The sequence below is a fragment of the Anolis sagrei genome, chromosome 1 (assembly GCF_037176765.1).
Source record: "Anolis sagrei isolate rAnoSag1 chromosome 1, rAnoSag1.mat, whole genome shotgun sequence".
Lineage (NCBI taxonomy): Eukaryota > Metazoa > Chordata > Lepidosauria > Squamata > Dactyloidae > Anolis > Anolis sagrei.
In genome coordinates, this window is record NC_090021.1 from 152,519,996 (window position 1) to 152,535,716 (window position 15,721).

The 15,721-nt window shown below is 37.7% G+C and overlaps 1 protein-coding gene across 4 annotated transcripts in view; it reads left to right on the top strand.

Moving 5' to 3' along the window:
* Positions 1-15,721, top strand: part of EHBP1 (EH domain binding protein 1) — a 265,747-nt gene that overhangs the window by 85,686 nt on the left and 164,340 nt on the right. For 2 of the 4 annotated variants that reach the window (XM_060784566.2, XM_060784585.2), the window contains exons 8-10: positions 3,480-3,584; positions 4,572-4,694; positions 8,891-9,152. In XM_060784566.2, the coding sequence (XP_060640549.2) occupies positions 3,480-3,584; positions 4,572-4,694; positions 8,891-9,152 (490 nt within the window). The remainder of the gene's footprint in view (positions 1-3,479; positions 3,585-4,571; positions 4,695-8,890; positions 9,153-15,721) is intronic. The other 2 variants (XM_060784575.2, XM_060784592.2) reach the window with 1 other exon arrangement.

Consider the following 15,721-nt stretch of genomic DNA (forward strand, 5'->3'; position numbering starts at 1 on the left):
CAAACCATGTAGGTCTTTAATGGTTATAACCAACACTTTGCCTGGAAACTAATTGGCAACCAGCGAGTGAGTTTATTATAGGTGTAATAAGCTCACTTCTGTCAGCAAAAGGAAAACAGGGCTAGCCTCCCATGGAAGGAATTACAGAGAGTGGGAGCAGCCACTGAGCATGCTCTATTTGGTGTTCTCTCCAAGTGAGCCTGTGTAGATGGTGGGATGAAGAAGGTTAATTTCTGTCAGGCTCTTTCTGAATCTAAGCCATACAGGGCTTTAAATATCATGAACTGCACAAATCAGTACCTAGCAAGTTATATCTGTATTTTTATTGCAGTTTTTTGGATCTGTTTCCAAACAGTTTCTAAATCAACCCCACAAAATATGCATTATGGTAGTTCAAACAGGTTGTAACCAAGGCATGTATCACAATAGCCATTTCTAATGTCTCAAGAAACAGTCACAGCTGGTACATTAGTTTTAGCTGTTCTAATGCAATATCTCTGTGCCCTGATCTGCCAGTTGACTAACGAGAAGCACCTTTTTTGTGTTTAATTAAGTTTCAGTTTATTTGCTATCATCAATTACTGACAGCAGACATTGGTTCGACATTAAGACAGCTTCCTTCAAATCAGAAAAAGAGGGAGGAAATTGGGTGTAATCAATCAATTGGTGTCACCAAATGCCAAAACTCTGGATGACTTCTCCCAGTTTCATGTAGATGTTAACAACATGAGGAACAAAATCAAAAGCAATAAAAAATATCTCCAGCACCACAAAGAAGGACTGGAATTGCTGCAGGAAGCCCAGAAGGATACCATGGTCTATGGCAGGGGTCCTCAAATAAGGCCCGGGGGCCAGATACAGCCCTCCAAGGTTATTTACCCAGCCTTCACTCAAGATCAACCTAAGTCTGAAATGACTTGAAAGCACACAACAACAACAACAATCCTGCCTCATCAGCCAAAAGCCGGTCCACACTTCCCATTGAAATACTAATAAGTTTATATTTGTTAAAATTGTTCTTCATTTTAATTATTGCATTGTTTTAAAGTGTTTTTGCACTACAAATAAGATATGTGCACTGTGCATAGGAATTCATTCATAGTTTTTTCAAATTATAATCTGACTCTCCAACAGTTTGAGAGACTGTGACCTGGCCCTCTGTTTAAAAAGCTTGAGGACCCCTGCTCTATGGTAATGATAGCTACTTAATAGTTCAGCAGAACCTACAAGAACACACTCCCACTCTCCAGTTCCCAGTGTAGGTCACCCACCAAAGTGATATTCATCCCATAAGCAGTTACAAAACTAGATTGACACAGATCTAAATAATTACTGTCATCAAGAAACTTCTGGAACTAGAAAACTACTACAAATTCCAAAACCTTGCCAAAAATAGGACAATAGGATTGTTATGAAAATTGGAAACGGCTATATGACTTGTGATTATGTGATTTGTTCTATGTGATTATATAATTTTAATTAATATCACTGTTTGATTGTTATGTTATAGGATTTTATATTGTTGGTTTATATTGTTATTGATACTGTTGGCATTGAATTGTTGCCTGTGTTAGCCACCCTGAGTCCTCCCTCAGGGGTGAGAAGGGCAGGGTAGAAATGGTATAAATAAATAAATAAATAAATAAATAAATAAATACAATGCATATAAACAAACAATAATTGTTATGCAAAAAAACTTTGTTTAAAAATCTTGGATTAATACAATATGCAACATAATGAAAAATTATTGCTTGTGTAAAATAATCAAAAATTCAAAATAACATTTAAAATGTGAATCAGCATGGGAAAATGCTCTTCAAAATCATATTTTCTGCATTTGATAACAAATCATGTAAATATCTATGTCCCGTCTGATCTCTTGATAAGAGAGCAACAAACAAGACTATGTGCAAACTTAGGAAGAGTGTGTCTCTACATTGTAACGTTTATTAGAGTTCTAATGGGTCACTGAAGATTTCTTTTAAGAAGCAGGAGCATGAAAGGTGGACTTGAAAGACTAGGCTCTGGTCTTCTCAGTCTGCTTTGATAAAGATGACCTCTGAAACTGCCATAATCAGAAGAAAGCGATCCGTCTGAACAATAAATCCCATGGTCTCCAGAAAAATGTAACCCTGTATGCCAATATTTTAGGACCACAAAGTTCAAAATTACATAAGACTTCACCTAGCATATCGCTTCATCTAGCTATATTGTTTAATACTGCTGCTGCATTGAAATTCTTATAGGATCAGAAAATACTCCAAAGTTCGATCAGGACATGGTAGTTTTGACTTCTGGTGCGTGTAGGTTGAGAATGGCATCATGAATCTTCACCAGTGGTTGTTGCCTGGATTTTCTGTCAGCATCGAACAATATGAAATTATGCCATCCGGCTGAGGTTTCACTCCAAACTGCAGGAAGGATGATAGGCAGCAGATGATAGGCAGCCATTGAGGAGAGCCAAGAAGGCCATGTCAACCATCCTGCCCACTCATTCATTTTCTAGTGTACAGAAATCCATCAAGACATAGTCATCCATGTCCAAACACATGTTGAAAGCAAAACAGAAATGAATCTAATTAATCAATTTTCTGCATTTTCTTAATCTGTCTCTTTCCAGGACTTTGCTTAAATTGGATGGAAACTGAGCAAGAGGTTTCCAGAGCCATAGGATCTTTCTTTCTTTTTCTCAAAAGTGACTTTTTTATCACTGCCTCCCTCAGGTCCTATATGTTGCATAGTGTGCTGCATGTTGATGCAGTTGATAAAAATATAGAGACCTTTCTGGGCTAGACAATTATAAAAAGAAATAATATGAAGAATATTAAGAATTTTGAAGAGTACTGCTACAGCTTCCTGGAGTTCCACAATTGTTTAATCTTATGCAAGTTGAGTGGATAGGATATGTTCTTTGGCTGGCTTTCTGTAAATGTCATCTCAATTAAGCAAATGGCAGCTACACAGAATGCACAAAATATAAATATTAAGATAATAATAATAATAACAACAAATTATGAAGAAAACCATCTGCGTGAAACTAAGGGCCAATCTAACATATTTGCTGTCTGAAGCACAGCTAAAATTGTAACCATTCTGTCAGGTATTGAAAAGTTATTGTTCCTCTCTTTATGTCAGTAGTGTCATATTGATAGAACTTTATCAGAAAACACTGGTGAATAGCTTTGAATATGTTACCTTAAATGCAATATCAACTTTAATTTGTTGTGAATCAAATAGATTTTTGTCCCTAATATATACAACCCCCAATTATTTTAATTAAGTGTTGAGGAAAATCACCATATAGGAGTTAAGATATATAATTGTGATGATTCCTAAATGTATTCCTATATTAACACATGTTCTTTCTATCTATCTATATTTCTTTCCATTTTTCTCGTGTTCTAATAATAGCATGCTTTGTACTTCTTTCCCTTTCATGATCTTCCCTCTCAATTGTATTGACTGGCTTCTGTTTACAGAATTTGTAAACCAGTTGAATGCTCTGAGCAGCTTAGATGAAGATCAAGATGACTGCATAAAGCACACAAATATGCTTTCAGCTAAATCAGCCAGTTCCTCTGAAGGTCTATGAGCTTTCTTCCTTCATTTCTGTTTCTAATTGTCTGTGTTTTATTGTCACCTGTCATCTTCGTGGTTTCTATTTGTGTCCAATCCTCTAAGTTCAGATAACAGATGGAATCATGATACAGATATCGTCATCGTCCAGGGATGACCAAAGTGTGATCTTGCAAATATTGCATCCCAACAGCCATTGGGCCCAACTAGTATGACCAGTGCTCAGAAATAGTGAGACTCAAAGTTTTAATAGCAAAGGAGCAGTGTCTCAGGTTTCCTGTTCTGTCTAGGCACTGCATTAGAAAACATTAGCATTAAGGCCCCATCTGCATTGACCATTCAAAGCAGTTTGAAGCTAACTTCACACTGTGGCAGCTAGATATTACATTCCCATAAAAATATATGAAAGAAAGCTCTTAATGCAAATCAGTGCTCTATGGTTTTTGCAGTCATCATTCAGGCTTCAAACTGGTTCTAGGATTTTTTATGTAGTCATCAGCACACTTTCTTCAATACCAGTTTGCAAATGGACCAAATTATCAGTGTAGATGAGACGCTAGCGACCACCAACTGTATATATACGTACTTGCTGCCTTGATATTTCAAAACATCATTATGGTGCTTGTATGTTACATGTAAATGTTTCTTTATAATAAAACTTTCTAACCTTTGAAAGCTTTCATTGCTTTTTAAAATGTTAGGGTTCCCTACAAATCCCAGTTTAGAAAGTCATTGTTGCAATAGAGAGGGAGCTTGTGATAAATAAATGCCTATTAAACAAACATTTGCACAATTCTGTCCATAGTGCTGAGCTAGAAACATTGGTGTTACAGTATGCATCAGCTTAATGTTTCATTATGACTTGACCATTCACTTTTCCCAGCGATACTTCAGTATTTCAAAGAATAAAGTATTTGTTTAAAGTTTAAACTTGATCGGTCCATGTCCTCTTCCAATTGTTTCTAAACTAAAAAGTATTTTCCTTGACTTCTTAGAACTTATCAACAAGCTTAATTTCCTGGATGAAGAGGATGAAGTCTTGGCTAATTCCCGTTCAAATCCATTTGTAGATCCTGACAGAATGGATCTAAATCCCTTTGAAGACTCTGATATGGAAGGTATAGAATTTATTTTGTAAATGTTCATTGTTTCTTATCTTATGGTAACATTGCATATTCTGGTCAGCTCATTTTTTGTTGCTGATTGTTGCTCTCAACGTTCCTTGAGCTTTGTATTTGTTCTCACTTTATGAAATTGGGAATATATTACATATCCACATTCCTTCTTCTGGTCTCCTTCCCTCTTAACTCACTGTTTCTCAAAAAAGGAATGGGAGCAGGCACACTGGATGTGTCTTCCTCAGTGGCTCCTCCTGGCCCCTTTGTATACCTGCTTATCACTTCTCATTTGCTTCATATCACTCTGACCTTTGCTTCATGCTACAGAAAATGGGCCAAGTGTCAAATGCTGGATTGCTTGAACCAGGACACAACAGTGCCAATTCTGCTTCCTGAATTTGTTTATGAAGCCCTCTAATAGCAAGCTCATCTGCTGGCTTTCTTGTGAGATCAGGCCAAATAAATTATTGTTTCTATCATAATGCAGAATATGTTTTTCTGATCCTCATACCAGAAATTACTTTCTAGAAAGACAATCCAAAATACTGAGGCCGTATTTTAAGCTTTGCTGTCTGTGCTTTTGGAGTATTAACTAAAATTTAATAAATCGTTTGAGAATTATTAAGAACCACAAGGAAAAATTGCAAATTTAGAAACAAATTTATAATTTGTGACTAAAATTGCTCTTTATAGAGGGAAGTGAAAAGTAGTCATTTTTGAAAAAAATGAAAGAAAAATACAGGCCATTTAAGATTAATTTCTCTTCCATGTAAATTGCTAAAAAACACAAAGACAGCGCAGAGCTCTATATTTTGGTAAAAAAGATTAACCTACATTCTGCAAAGGTAAATTCAGCTACACGTATATTTTAACAATGTTAAGTAGTCTGTTTACCTGGTCCTTTAGAAAGCTTTGACAGACTTCTCCATCAAGGACTTCAAAACAAACCAGAAGTCAAGGGAAAAGAGGGCAGGTTGTCTAATGGATTAGTTAAAGAACAAGGAGCAAACAGAGTCAAGAAAAACTGATTGTTTGTATAATGGGAGATGGAAGAACTGGAGCCCATGATCAATCTGTGATGGATAGTTTTTATAATGGGAGATGGAGGAACTGGAAGTCATGAAGGGATCTGTGGTGTATTTTTCATTTTTTTTTCTAGATGTTCTGGAATTGAGGTGAGTGTCAGATAGTTTATGGATGAAATCAATTTCCTCTTGTTGATAAAAATGAAAAAAGTTTGGAAAAAGATCTAAAAGAATTCCTATGCTATGTGAATGAGCAACAAAATTTACATTTCATTAGAAATGGGGATAAAAATATTCCATGCTGTCAGTACTGTTTCATCTTGGACTTGTAGAGTTCCTGCTTGCACAGCCTTTGATGTCACAGCTATTAATACCAGTACTATTCTCCCCATGACATTTATGGTCAACCGCAAAAGCAGTACTATGATGAACACTACCTGTTCGTTGTGCCACCATTACAGGGTTTACAACTGTGCTGAGTTTTCTTGTTAAAACCATGGTCATTCACATCATATGTATCGTTCCCTCCCCCTAAGTCCCTGAGAACATGTGATGGTCCAGTTTCAACCTGATGCTGGTGTACCCACCAGAATACCCTTGGCACAGGCATCTCCACCTCGCACTGAAGCACTTTTGCAGTCGTGACACAAAGACTCAGATAATGACTCCATCTCTTCTTCCATCATAAAATCATAGAATAATAGAGTTGGAAGAGACCACATGGGGCATCTGGTCGAACCCCCCTGCCATGCAGAAAAAGTCTCTCAACTGTATATTTCCCTGGATTGTCTCATGCCACACCCTGATACCTCATTCCTGACACATTATTTTAGGTCATTCACTGACTAAATGCTCCAACTAGCCTGGGCAATCCAGTCCTTCCAGTACCACAACCCACTCTACTATTTTAAAACTCCTATCCTTAAAGAGATCCAGCATCAAGAACGCACTCCTGCAGTTCTTCCTCTTCTTTCGTACCTTCTCCAGGTTCTGAAAGTATCTTCAGTCTTTCCCTCCTTGTGCCCCCCACCTCACATCTTGGAAGATTGAGAATCCCTACTGTGTAGGTGATTCTTCAGATGAATTGTGAATGAAACATCCCAAACCCAATTCTGTTATCATGGACACAGCACTTTCTTGAATCTCATATCGTAAAAGGAAGAAGCTTGATAATATGGGCTATAGGATCTATTGTCCTGCCTCTTCAAGCAAAAATTTCAAACTACACTGCCTGCATGGGGCATATCAGAATTTTTGTGAGAAAAAATAATCCTCTACATTGAATATCTCTCTGATGATGATCAAAAAGTGGTTTCAGTCCTGAAGCAAAAGGTGTGTGGCTGCTTCATGGATGCAGTTCTCGCAGATCTCTCATCCACCATTCCTAGCATCCTGGAAATTGCTTATAAGCTATCTATAAGGCATTTGTACATATATAAATGGAAGACTTTCCTTGACTTCCTGAACTGCACCAGTACTGACACTTAACGGGCCTCAACACCAAGAGTATGGGATTTTCTTGTTTCCCTATCCGAAAGGGGTTTGGTTTTGTCATCTTGTCGCATCCTACCCCACAACTATTCCATGATTCTTCCATAGGACAGTTAAGCCCTCTTGTTTTTCCATCCCCTTGATTAAGATGTTTCTGTGGGAATACAATAATATCCATCCACTTATGTCATCTCCTGTTCCTGCCTGGAATTTGTCCTATCCCAACTTTTGAAGAGATCCTTGAGCCTGTGATTTTATGTTGTTCAACTTTCGTCATGAAGTGTCATCAGCCAGGCATGCTAGTGAGCTTTGTGCTCTACAAGTGAACAACTCTTACCTGCATTTTCATAGGGATAAAGTGGTCCTTCGCCCAGACATTTAGTTCCTCCCAAAGGATGTTTCAGTGTTTAACCTCAATGAGGACTTTGTCTTACATGCTTTCTTCCAAAATCTTACCTCAGACCTGGAGAGAATGCTACACTACTTAGATATCAGATGGGCCTTAGCATTTTTTGAAGACCGAACTGCCATTCATAAGAGATCACCCAGACTTTTCTTGCAGTACTCTCCAGATGGTCTCAGCTTCCCAAAGACTGTTGAAATGGGTGGCAGCTAAAAAAAGAAATTAATGCCGTAGATTAGAAATAGAGAGGAAGACTGACAGGTTAAGACAGGATTAATAAAACTTTTTGTAAGTATTATGCATCACTTTACAAAGCTTCAGTTTGCTGAAGCATTACTTCCCAGTGTTTGATGAACTGATAACTATGGTAGAAGTTGTTGAGGCACTTAAGGTGATGAAATCAGGCAAGACACCAGGTCCAGAGGGGCTGTAGACACAGTAAGGTTTTACAAGATCAATTAAGTGTACATTTACCAAACAAGGAATAAATTACTAGATTGCTGATGACAGGCTAATATAACTTGATTTCCTAAAGAAGAACATGATCTAAAGATCCAAAAATATATAAGTTGATATCTTTGCTGAATAAATACAATTACCCAGGCCACTTAGGACAGTTCTAAACCACTCTGCTGCTTTCAGATACCCATTCAGTTATAACCCATAATGTTGTCAAGTTCTGCAGAACAGCACTTAAAATCCGCTGGATGATGACTGGCTCAAAATGCCAGCTAATTGAAATATAAATTAGTGCCCCCCCCTCCTTTAGACATGTGTCCTGAATGCTCCTACTCCCCTCCCCCATCAATTTTCCTCCTTCTCCATCCACTGCTAGTCCCTAAATAAGACTAGTATTTTTGTTTGCTTATTTTAATGCAACAAATTGGATGAAGTTAGAAATTAAAAACAAGATATCTTCTCTCCATCTGCCTTACTGCCATTCTTACGGTGGCATTTGGGTTCCAGATTGGGTTCCAGATTGAGCCTGTGATGAATAGTCCTATGTGGCTGATCAGGTGACATTACCTTCCAACATCAGAGTAGGTTTCTCTGCATTTGTACTAATCACTGAGGTGGTGACACTGATTCTGCTGAACTGTTTATCTTAAAGTTATATTAATCTAGAATACCATATAAGGATGCTGATATAATTGTTGTAGTAATTTTATGGATGGTAATTTTTTTGTACTGTGCTAAGATTGATTATTGTATTGCTCTCAGAGGTAGAATGGGAATGCCTTAAAATTAAATGTCAAGTTTTATGCTGCTTTCTATAGAACCAGTTATGAAGAAGACTTCATCTTCAAAATTAGAAGAACCCTTCTATGATGATGATGACGATGATGAATATAACCCATTTAAAGAAGAAGCTGTTGAGTATGTAAACCCTTTTGATGAGCCAGAGCCTGAACCTGAGATGGTAGCATCCATGAAAGACTTTCCTCCTCAACCAGCAAAAAGAAAAAATATTCAGCCTGTGGATATGAGCAAATACCTTTATGCAGACAAATCAAAAGCATCTGAAGAAGAGTTAGATGTGTAAGTACATGATTTTATTGCTTTGAAGCAAATTTTTGGTCCTTGGTTGGGATTTTAGTACAAAACCTCAGGGCATAATATTACCTAAGTCTAGTTTTATACAAAGCACAAGAATGAGTGCCGGGTGTGTTTAGTCTGATAGCATCCAGATATTTGATTAGTTTTCTTGTTTTTTGCTTAGATATAAATGACTGGTTTTCATGCTCAAGAATGAACTCTTAAAGGAAGTATAACCTCTACAAGATCCTAGGATGGAAAAACTCACATTATCATTTCAGCTGTCACACTTTCTGCAGCATTTTTAGTTAGTGAGTTGCCAGCCATAAAATGCCCTAAAGGAGCATAAAATGTTTTGAAGGCAGTTTGTATTGGGCAGGAATGAGAATAGCTTCAAAAACACTAGGAAACTAAATACATGGGTGCAACCCCCCCTCCCCTCCAAAAATCCTGAAAAGAAGAAGAAGCAAAGAATCTGATAGTGATATCCTAAGGAATCTTAGTACAATAGAATCTCACTTATCCAACATAAACGGACCGGCTGAACATTGGATAAGCAAACATGTAGGATAATAAGGAGGGATTAAGGAAAAGCCTATTAAACATCAAATTACATTATGATTTTACAAATTAAGCACCAAAACATCATGTTTTACAACGAATTGGTAGAAAAAGCAGTTCAATGCATGTTAAAATTATGTAGTAATTACTGTGTTTATGAATTTAGCACCAAAACATCACAATGTATTGAAACAGCTGTGGATCCAGGTGGGAGGCAGACTGTGTGGATAATACAGAACGTTGGATGAGCAAAGGTTGGATAAGCAAGACTCTACTGTACTTGGTTTACAGATTCAAAGCGACTGGAGGACAAATCATTTATTTATCCTGACTGTATAAGATTACTGTTGTTGTGTACCTTCAACTCATTTCCAACCTGTGGCTAAATAAAGTGAACTTTAATTAGAATATTCTCTGTCAGATTTGTGCAGGGAAGAGTTCCTATTGCTTTCTTCTGCATCTCAAGTTAAGTGTGACTTGTGCAAAGTATCCAAGTAGATTTCCATGGCTGAGCAGGGATTCAAACCACGATCTCCTAGAGTTCTATCTCCAACACTCAAACAGCTGCATCATATTGGTTCTATATTATGAGATTAGTTGTTGTGCATTCAAATTGTTTCCAACTTGTAGCAACCCTAAGGTGACCCTGTCGTGGGATTTTCCTTTCCCTGACTTTGAGGCTGAGATAGGTTGACTTGTTTCATGGTTTCAGTTGCTGCTCAGGGATTTGAATCCTGGTCTCGTCATAGTCTGATGCTCAAACCACTATGTTGACACTGAGATTCTTTCAACTTGTAGGCCACATGTATGACTGCATGCCTGCCAAGTTTCAGAACATTTCACCAATCCACTTATTTTTGGGAAATTTTAAGGGTTTTTACCATAACATGTTTTTTAAAACCCCACAAGATGGGATTCTGGGAATTGGAGACCCAAGAGCGCACCACAAGAGGGTAGGAGAATGAACACAGTCAAATAGGCCTTTGATTGGCTGAGAAAGAAAGTGAGAAACACACACACACAGAAACCTCAACTTCCATCCAATAACTGTATTGCATAAAGTGCTGCTGGGAAAGTTCCCATTTGCCTCAAGTGGGAAACGGGGGGAGGGGGGCTTTGGGAAAGGTTGGAGGAGGCTGCTGGGGAAGAAAGAAGAGAAGGAGCCACAGCTTGCCAGATTTGCAAGGCTGCCCTGCCCACACGCCATCTCCGCCTTATGTGGAGTTCCACTCAGCCCCATTAGCCAAAAAGATCCAGCTGCTGTGTTCTGTAATGGCTAAGGCTTTGGCTGCCCCCACCAGGCTCATTTTTCTGCATTTACCAGCTGAATCCCTGGAATCTGGGACACCAAAACAATAATGTGCACACCTCTAATAACAATACCTTGAAACATTGATTTACCATAAGCTGCCTGTTGTATCCCATTGTAGAAGTAGAATCAATATTGCTGTTTGGTATTTTTCTGTGAAGTCCTGAACAAATTTGTTTAGAGACCATATGATGCATAGTATCTTCTCCTTCATAACTCCCCTGCTAAAATTTCCAGTTGTGTGTCTTAAATGGCAAGGAGCAGAGAGTGATATATCTTTTTCCACCATGATTCAGGTGGGTTATAGGCTCCTTTTATGAGGTTTATTTTCTGTTTTAGTGTGCTATTATTGGATACACCACTAATCTTCTGCTTTGTTCGAATTTTTCTAACCAATATAATGCATTATATCCAGTATGTTCTGCTTTCCATTGAGTTCAGTGGGAATTTAATCTTATACTGCTTTTAAGCCACTGGCTTGGGAACAATCTTAGAGCCTGAGAGAATCTAGTATTTGATCCACATTTTTCAGGCAGCATGACATAAATGTTATATAAATTGGAAGCTTTCCTCTTATTTCTCATAAGGCATCTATTGAGTTTAGGACCTCGCCTATGAGGTATTATTCTGCATATATGGCTGCCAACATTTAAAATTTATTTAAGGTGAAGCATTTACCTCCACTATCCCTGCAGCTATATTAATGAAGACAGTTGAATCTATTAAAAATTTTACCCACAGAACTGGAAGATGATGGCCAATTCAGTTACAAATGGATTTTAGAATACTATTTTTAAATTGCAGTATTACTATATTAATTCTTGAACCATAACCCTTCACATGCAAAATAAATAAATGTGGTATAAAATTGCAATAATATAAAGCAGTATAAAAGTAGTGCATAAAAACAATGCATTAGATGTAAGCAACAATACTCAAATTTAGATTGAATAAAATTAGATAAGAGCATTCCCAGAACAATAACCACAATATACATGAAAATTATGTCTGAATTTTCATTTTTGCCAGGGCAAAAAGATAAACCTAGCAATTTATGATAGAATCAATATCATGTAAGAGATAGTAAATATTTTCTAAATTATCAGAATGTAAATAAAACAGAATAGATCCTAATTTTTATTTATTTATTTACTCTATTTCTATCCTGACTTTCTCAACCCTGAAGGGGGACTCAAGGCGGCTTACATATTGGCGATTATTCAATGTCTTAAAGCGACAAACAATTATCACATTTAAATTAAAATGAATACATATTAATTTCTAAGAATTTAGTCCATCTTTTCATATGTAAAAGATGGGAGCAGATAACATAGCAAATTCTCAATTTCTGAAGCCCCACAAATACAAAGCATTTAAAACCTCTCAGGGAGAAAGTAGAAAATATGGAGACTAAAACCGGAAAGTTTTTTAGGCTGGAAGTTATGTAATATGTTTTCAGTGAACCTTAATGCACCCCAGTGATTCTCAACCTGTGGGTCTCCAGATGTTCAACTCGCAGAAATCCTAACAACTGGCAAACTGGCTGGCATTCTTGGGAGTTTTAGGCCAAAAAACATTGGAAACCCACAGGTTGAGAACCACTCCTCTGAAGATAAATAAGATCCAGGCAACACCTGTTTGATTAGGGTTGTTGTTTTTTTTTCATGTCAGGAGCGTTTTGAGAAACTGTTAAGTCACTTCTGGTGTGAAAGAATTGACCGTCTGCAAGGACGTTGCCCAAGGGACACCCAGATGTTTTGATATTTTACCATCCTTGTAGGAGGCTTCTCTCATGTCCCCATATGGGGAGCCGGAGCTGACAGAGGGAGCTCATCCGTGCTGTCCCCGGATTTGAACCTTTGCCCTGTTGGTCTTCAGTCCTGCCAGCACAAGGGTTTAACCCTTTGTACCACCAGGGGCTCCTGTTTGATTAGGTTAAATTCATGTATCTCTTTTACAAAATATGCTGAATTGAGAAAGTAGATTAGATCAGTAAAAGAGGGTAAAAAGGGGTAAAACAGAAGCCTTGTAAGAATCTTTTTCCTAACATTTCATCAGTAGATTTTCTATTTGAAGCTTTGAAAATGCATTTTTTTCTTAATATGCATTTTTTCATTTTATAAGTGTAAGCTCCCCTTTCAGAAGGGGGGGGGGGGCAGATTGCAGATGAAATGAAATACTAAGGAAATTCAGAGGAAATTATTGGTTTGCATATAAATTTTCAGTTTTTGAGATTTATAATGTTTGTATAGGAAGGCAAGAATCATTTCACTTACCAAAATGCAAGTCATTAACATATCACAAGCATTTATTTCATATTTACTTTTATTTTGTCTATTCTTTACTAATCCAGTTGATTCTAATCTTTTCAATCTCTTTTCACAGAAGTCTCTCCATTTCTCTTGTCATTGTCATCATGCGTCCCTGGATCATCCTATTTTTCTTCCTGTATGTCTTTTTTAAGATGGGGTGACCGGCCTTGCTCACAGTATTCGAGATGAGGGAAGCCTGTGTGTTTATGAGATGGCACTCTCACCCTTTTCAGTACTGCTGTCCATTTCAGTCATTGTGCATGCACTCATTTTGCTTGTATAGCTGTCCATTGCTAATTGCTGAGCAGAAAAAAAACATTAAAGAAAGTTGAATGAAAAAAAAAGCTCTGAGGAATGCTTTTACTTACATTTCTTTTAATCGTAAAGGCACCAAGTTTGCTTTTTTGAACACATTAATGAAATAATTGATTTAAGTATTATCCAGAACCTTAACTCCCCTCTTTTGGATTTGGTAATGACACCTTCCAAGTTAGGTGTTCTGGATTGGAGCCCTTCACTGTTTCCTGAAATAATTTCCTACACGTATATCCAAATTTCTAATTTTGCTGCTGCTGCGCACTTAATTCATACTATCATAGAGTAGGAAGAGACCCTAAGATCCATCCAGTCCAATCAAATATACCCTAAGAGTTAGCCATCCAGCCTCTATTTAAATACCCCCTGCCAATCAAATATACCCCTAAGAGATAGCCAGCCTCTATTTAAAAGCCTCCAAAGAAGGAACTTCCACCAGACTCTGTGGCAGAGAGTTCCACTGCTGAACAGCTCGTACGATCAGGAGGTTCTTAATGTTCAGGTGGAATCTCTTTTTCTGTAATTTGCACCCATTGCCCTGAGTCCAGTCACCAGGGAATAGAAAACAAGGCTGTTCCCTCCTTCTTATGACAGCCTTTCAACTATTTAAACATGGCTATCATGTCTCCTCTCAACCTTCTCTTCTGCAGGCTAAATATACCCAGCTCTTTAAGCCACTCCTCAGAGGGCATGGGCTCCAGACTTTTGATCAATTTAGTTGCTCTCCTCTGGACACATTCCAACTAATCAATATCCCTCTTTAATGGTGGTGCCCAGAAGTGGACACATTATTGCAGGTGAAGTCTAACCAAAGCAGAATAGAGGGACACCATGACCTTCCTTGATCTCTAGACACTAGACTCCTTTTCATGAAGCCCAAAATCCCATTGGCTTTTTAGCTGCTGCATTCAGTATTGGTCCATGTTCAATTTGTTGTCTACTAAGGACCCTGCTACACTGCCATATAACATCCAGATTATTTGCTTTGAACTGGATTATTTGGCAGTGTAGACTCAGCTAATCCAGTTCAAACAGATAATGTGGATTATCTGATTTGATAATCTGAGTTATATAATCCAGTGTAGAAGGGGCCTAAGACTCCAAGATCTTTTTCATGTGGACTGCTGTTGAGCCAAGCGTCTGTGCATTTCCTTTTTTCTAGCAAAGTGTAGTATCTTAAATTTCTCCTGACTGTATTTGCTGTGTCAGGTTTCAGCCAAAGCCAAGTTTCTTTGCACAAAAGCTGGCTGATGAGCATTCTGTTGTTGACAGGCTCATTTCTCTCAGAATTGAGAGCATTCGAACATCCCATTGCATCCTAGCCCCTCATTCACTTGATAATAGAACCTTCACTGCTACTCTTGACGGTTTTTGGTGTGTTACAGTATAGAGATAGAGGAGCAACTTTGCTCTGTAATATTTTCCAAAAGCTGAACTACTGAAATTTTTCTCGCAGTATTGGCTCCTCTATTGAGAAATAGTAAGAGTTGCGAAAAGAAAAGTCCTGCTATTCAGCCACATCACCTTTTATGGACAGTAGCTTACTCTTTAAATCTCCTTTCTGCACTGAGAAAGTGGTCTCACCAAATTAGAGAATATAGCAAAATCCAACCTAATTTAAGAAAGATGCAGCTGCTAGCTACCTTATCTATAGGTAAACTAGGCAAGCTGTCACCCTGTTCAAAGTTCGTACTCCACAATAAAAATAGAATTAAAAGACAAACTGTTTATCAGCCTAATGATAAAGCCAACCAATCTATTGGTTACTGAAGTCCTTTTGCTAGAGCAGGTACAGTTTCCACCTCCACCCTCTTTCAATGTAATTTCAAACCAAAAATTAGAAATATACTGGTTGTAATTAGACTTGGTTCTATATTCAATCTAGGAAGTATCCTCCCTAGATTGAAATTCACTCTGTTTTCCTTTTTCACCACAGCTTACAAAGCCCCAAGACACATTTTATTGCTGTATTCTTACATTTGGTTTTCTTCAAACATGCCCAGAACTCTGGATGAGGAATTTTTTAGTTATTTATTTATCGTGTCAGGAGCAAACCAAACAGTTGTAATGTATTT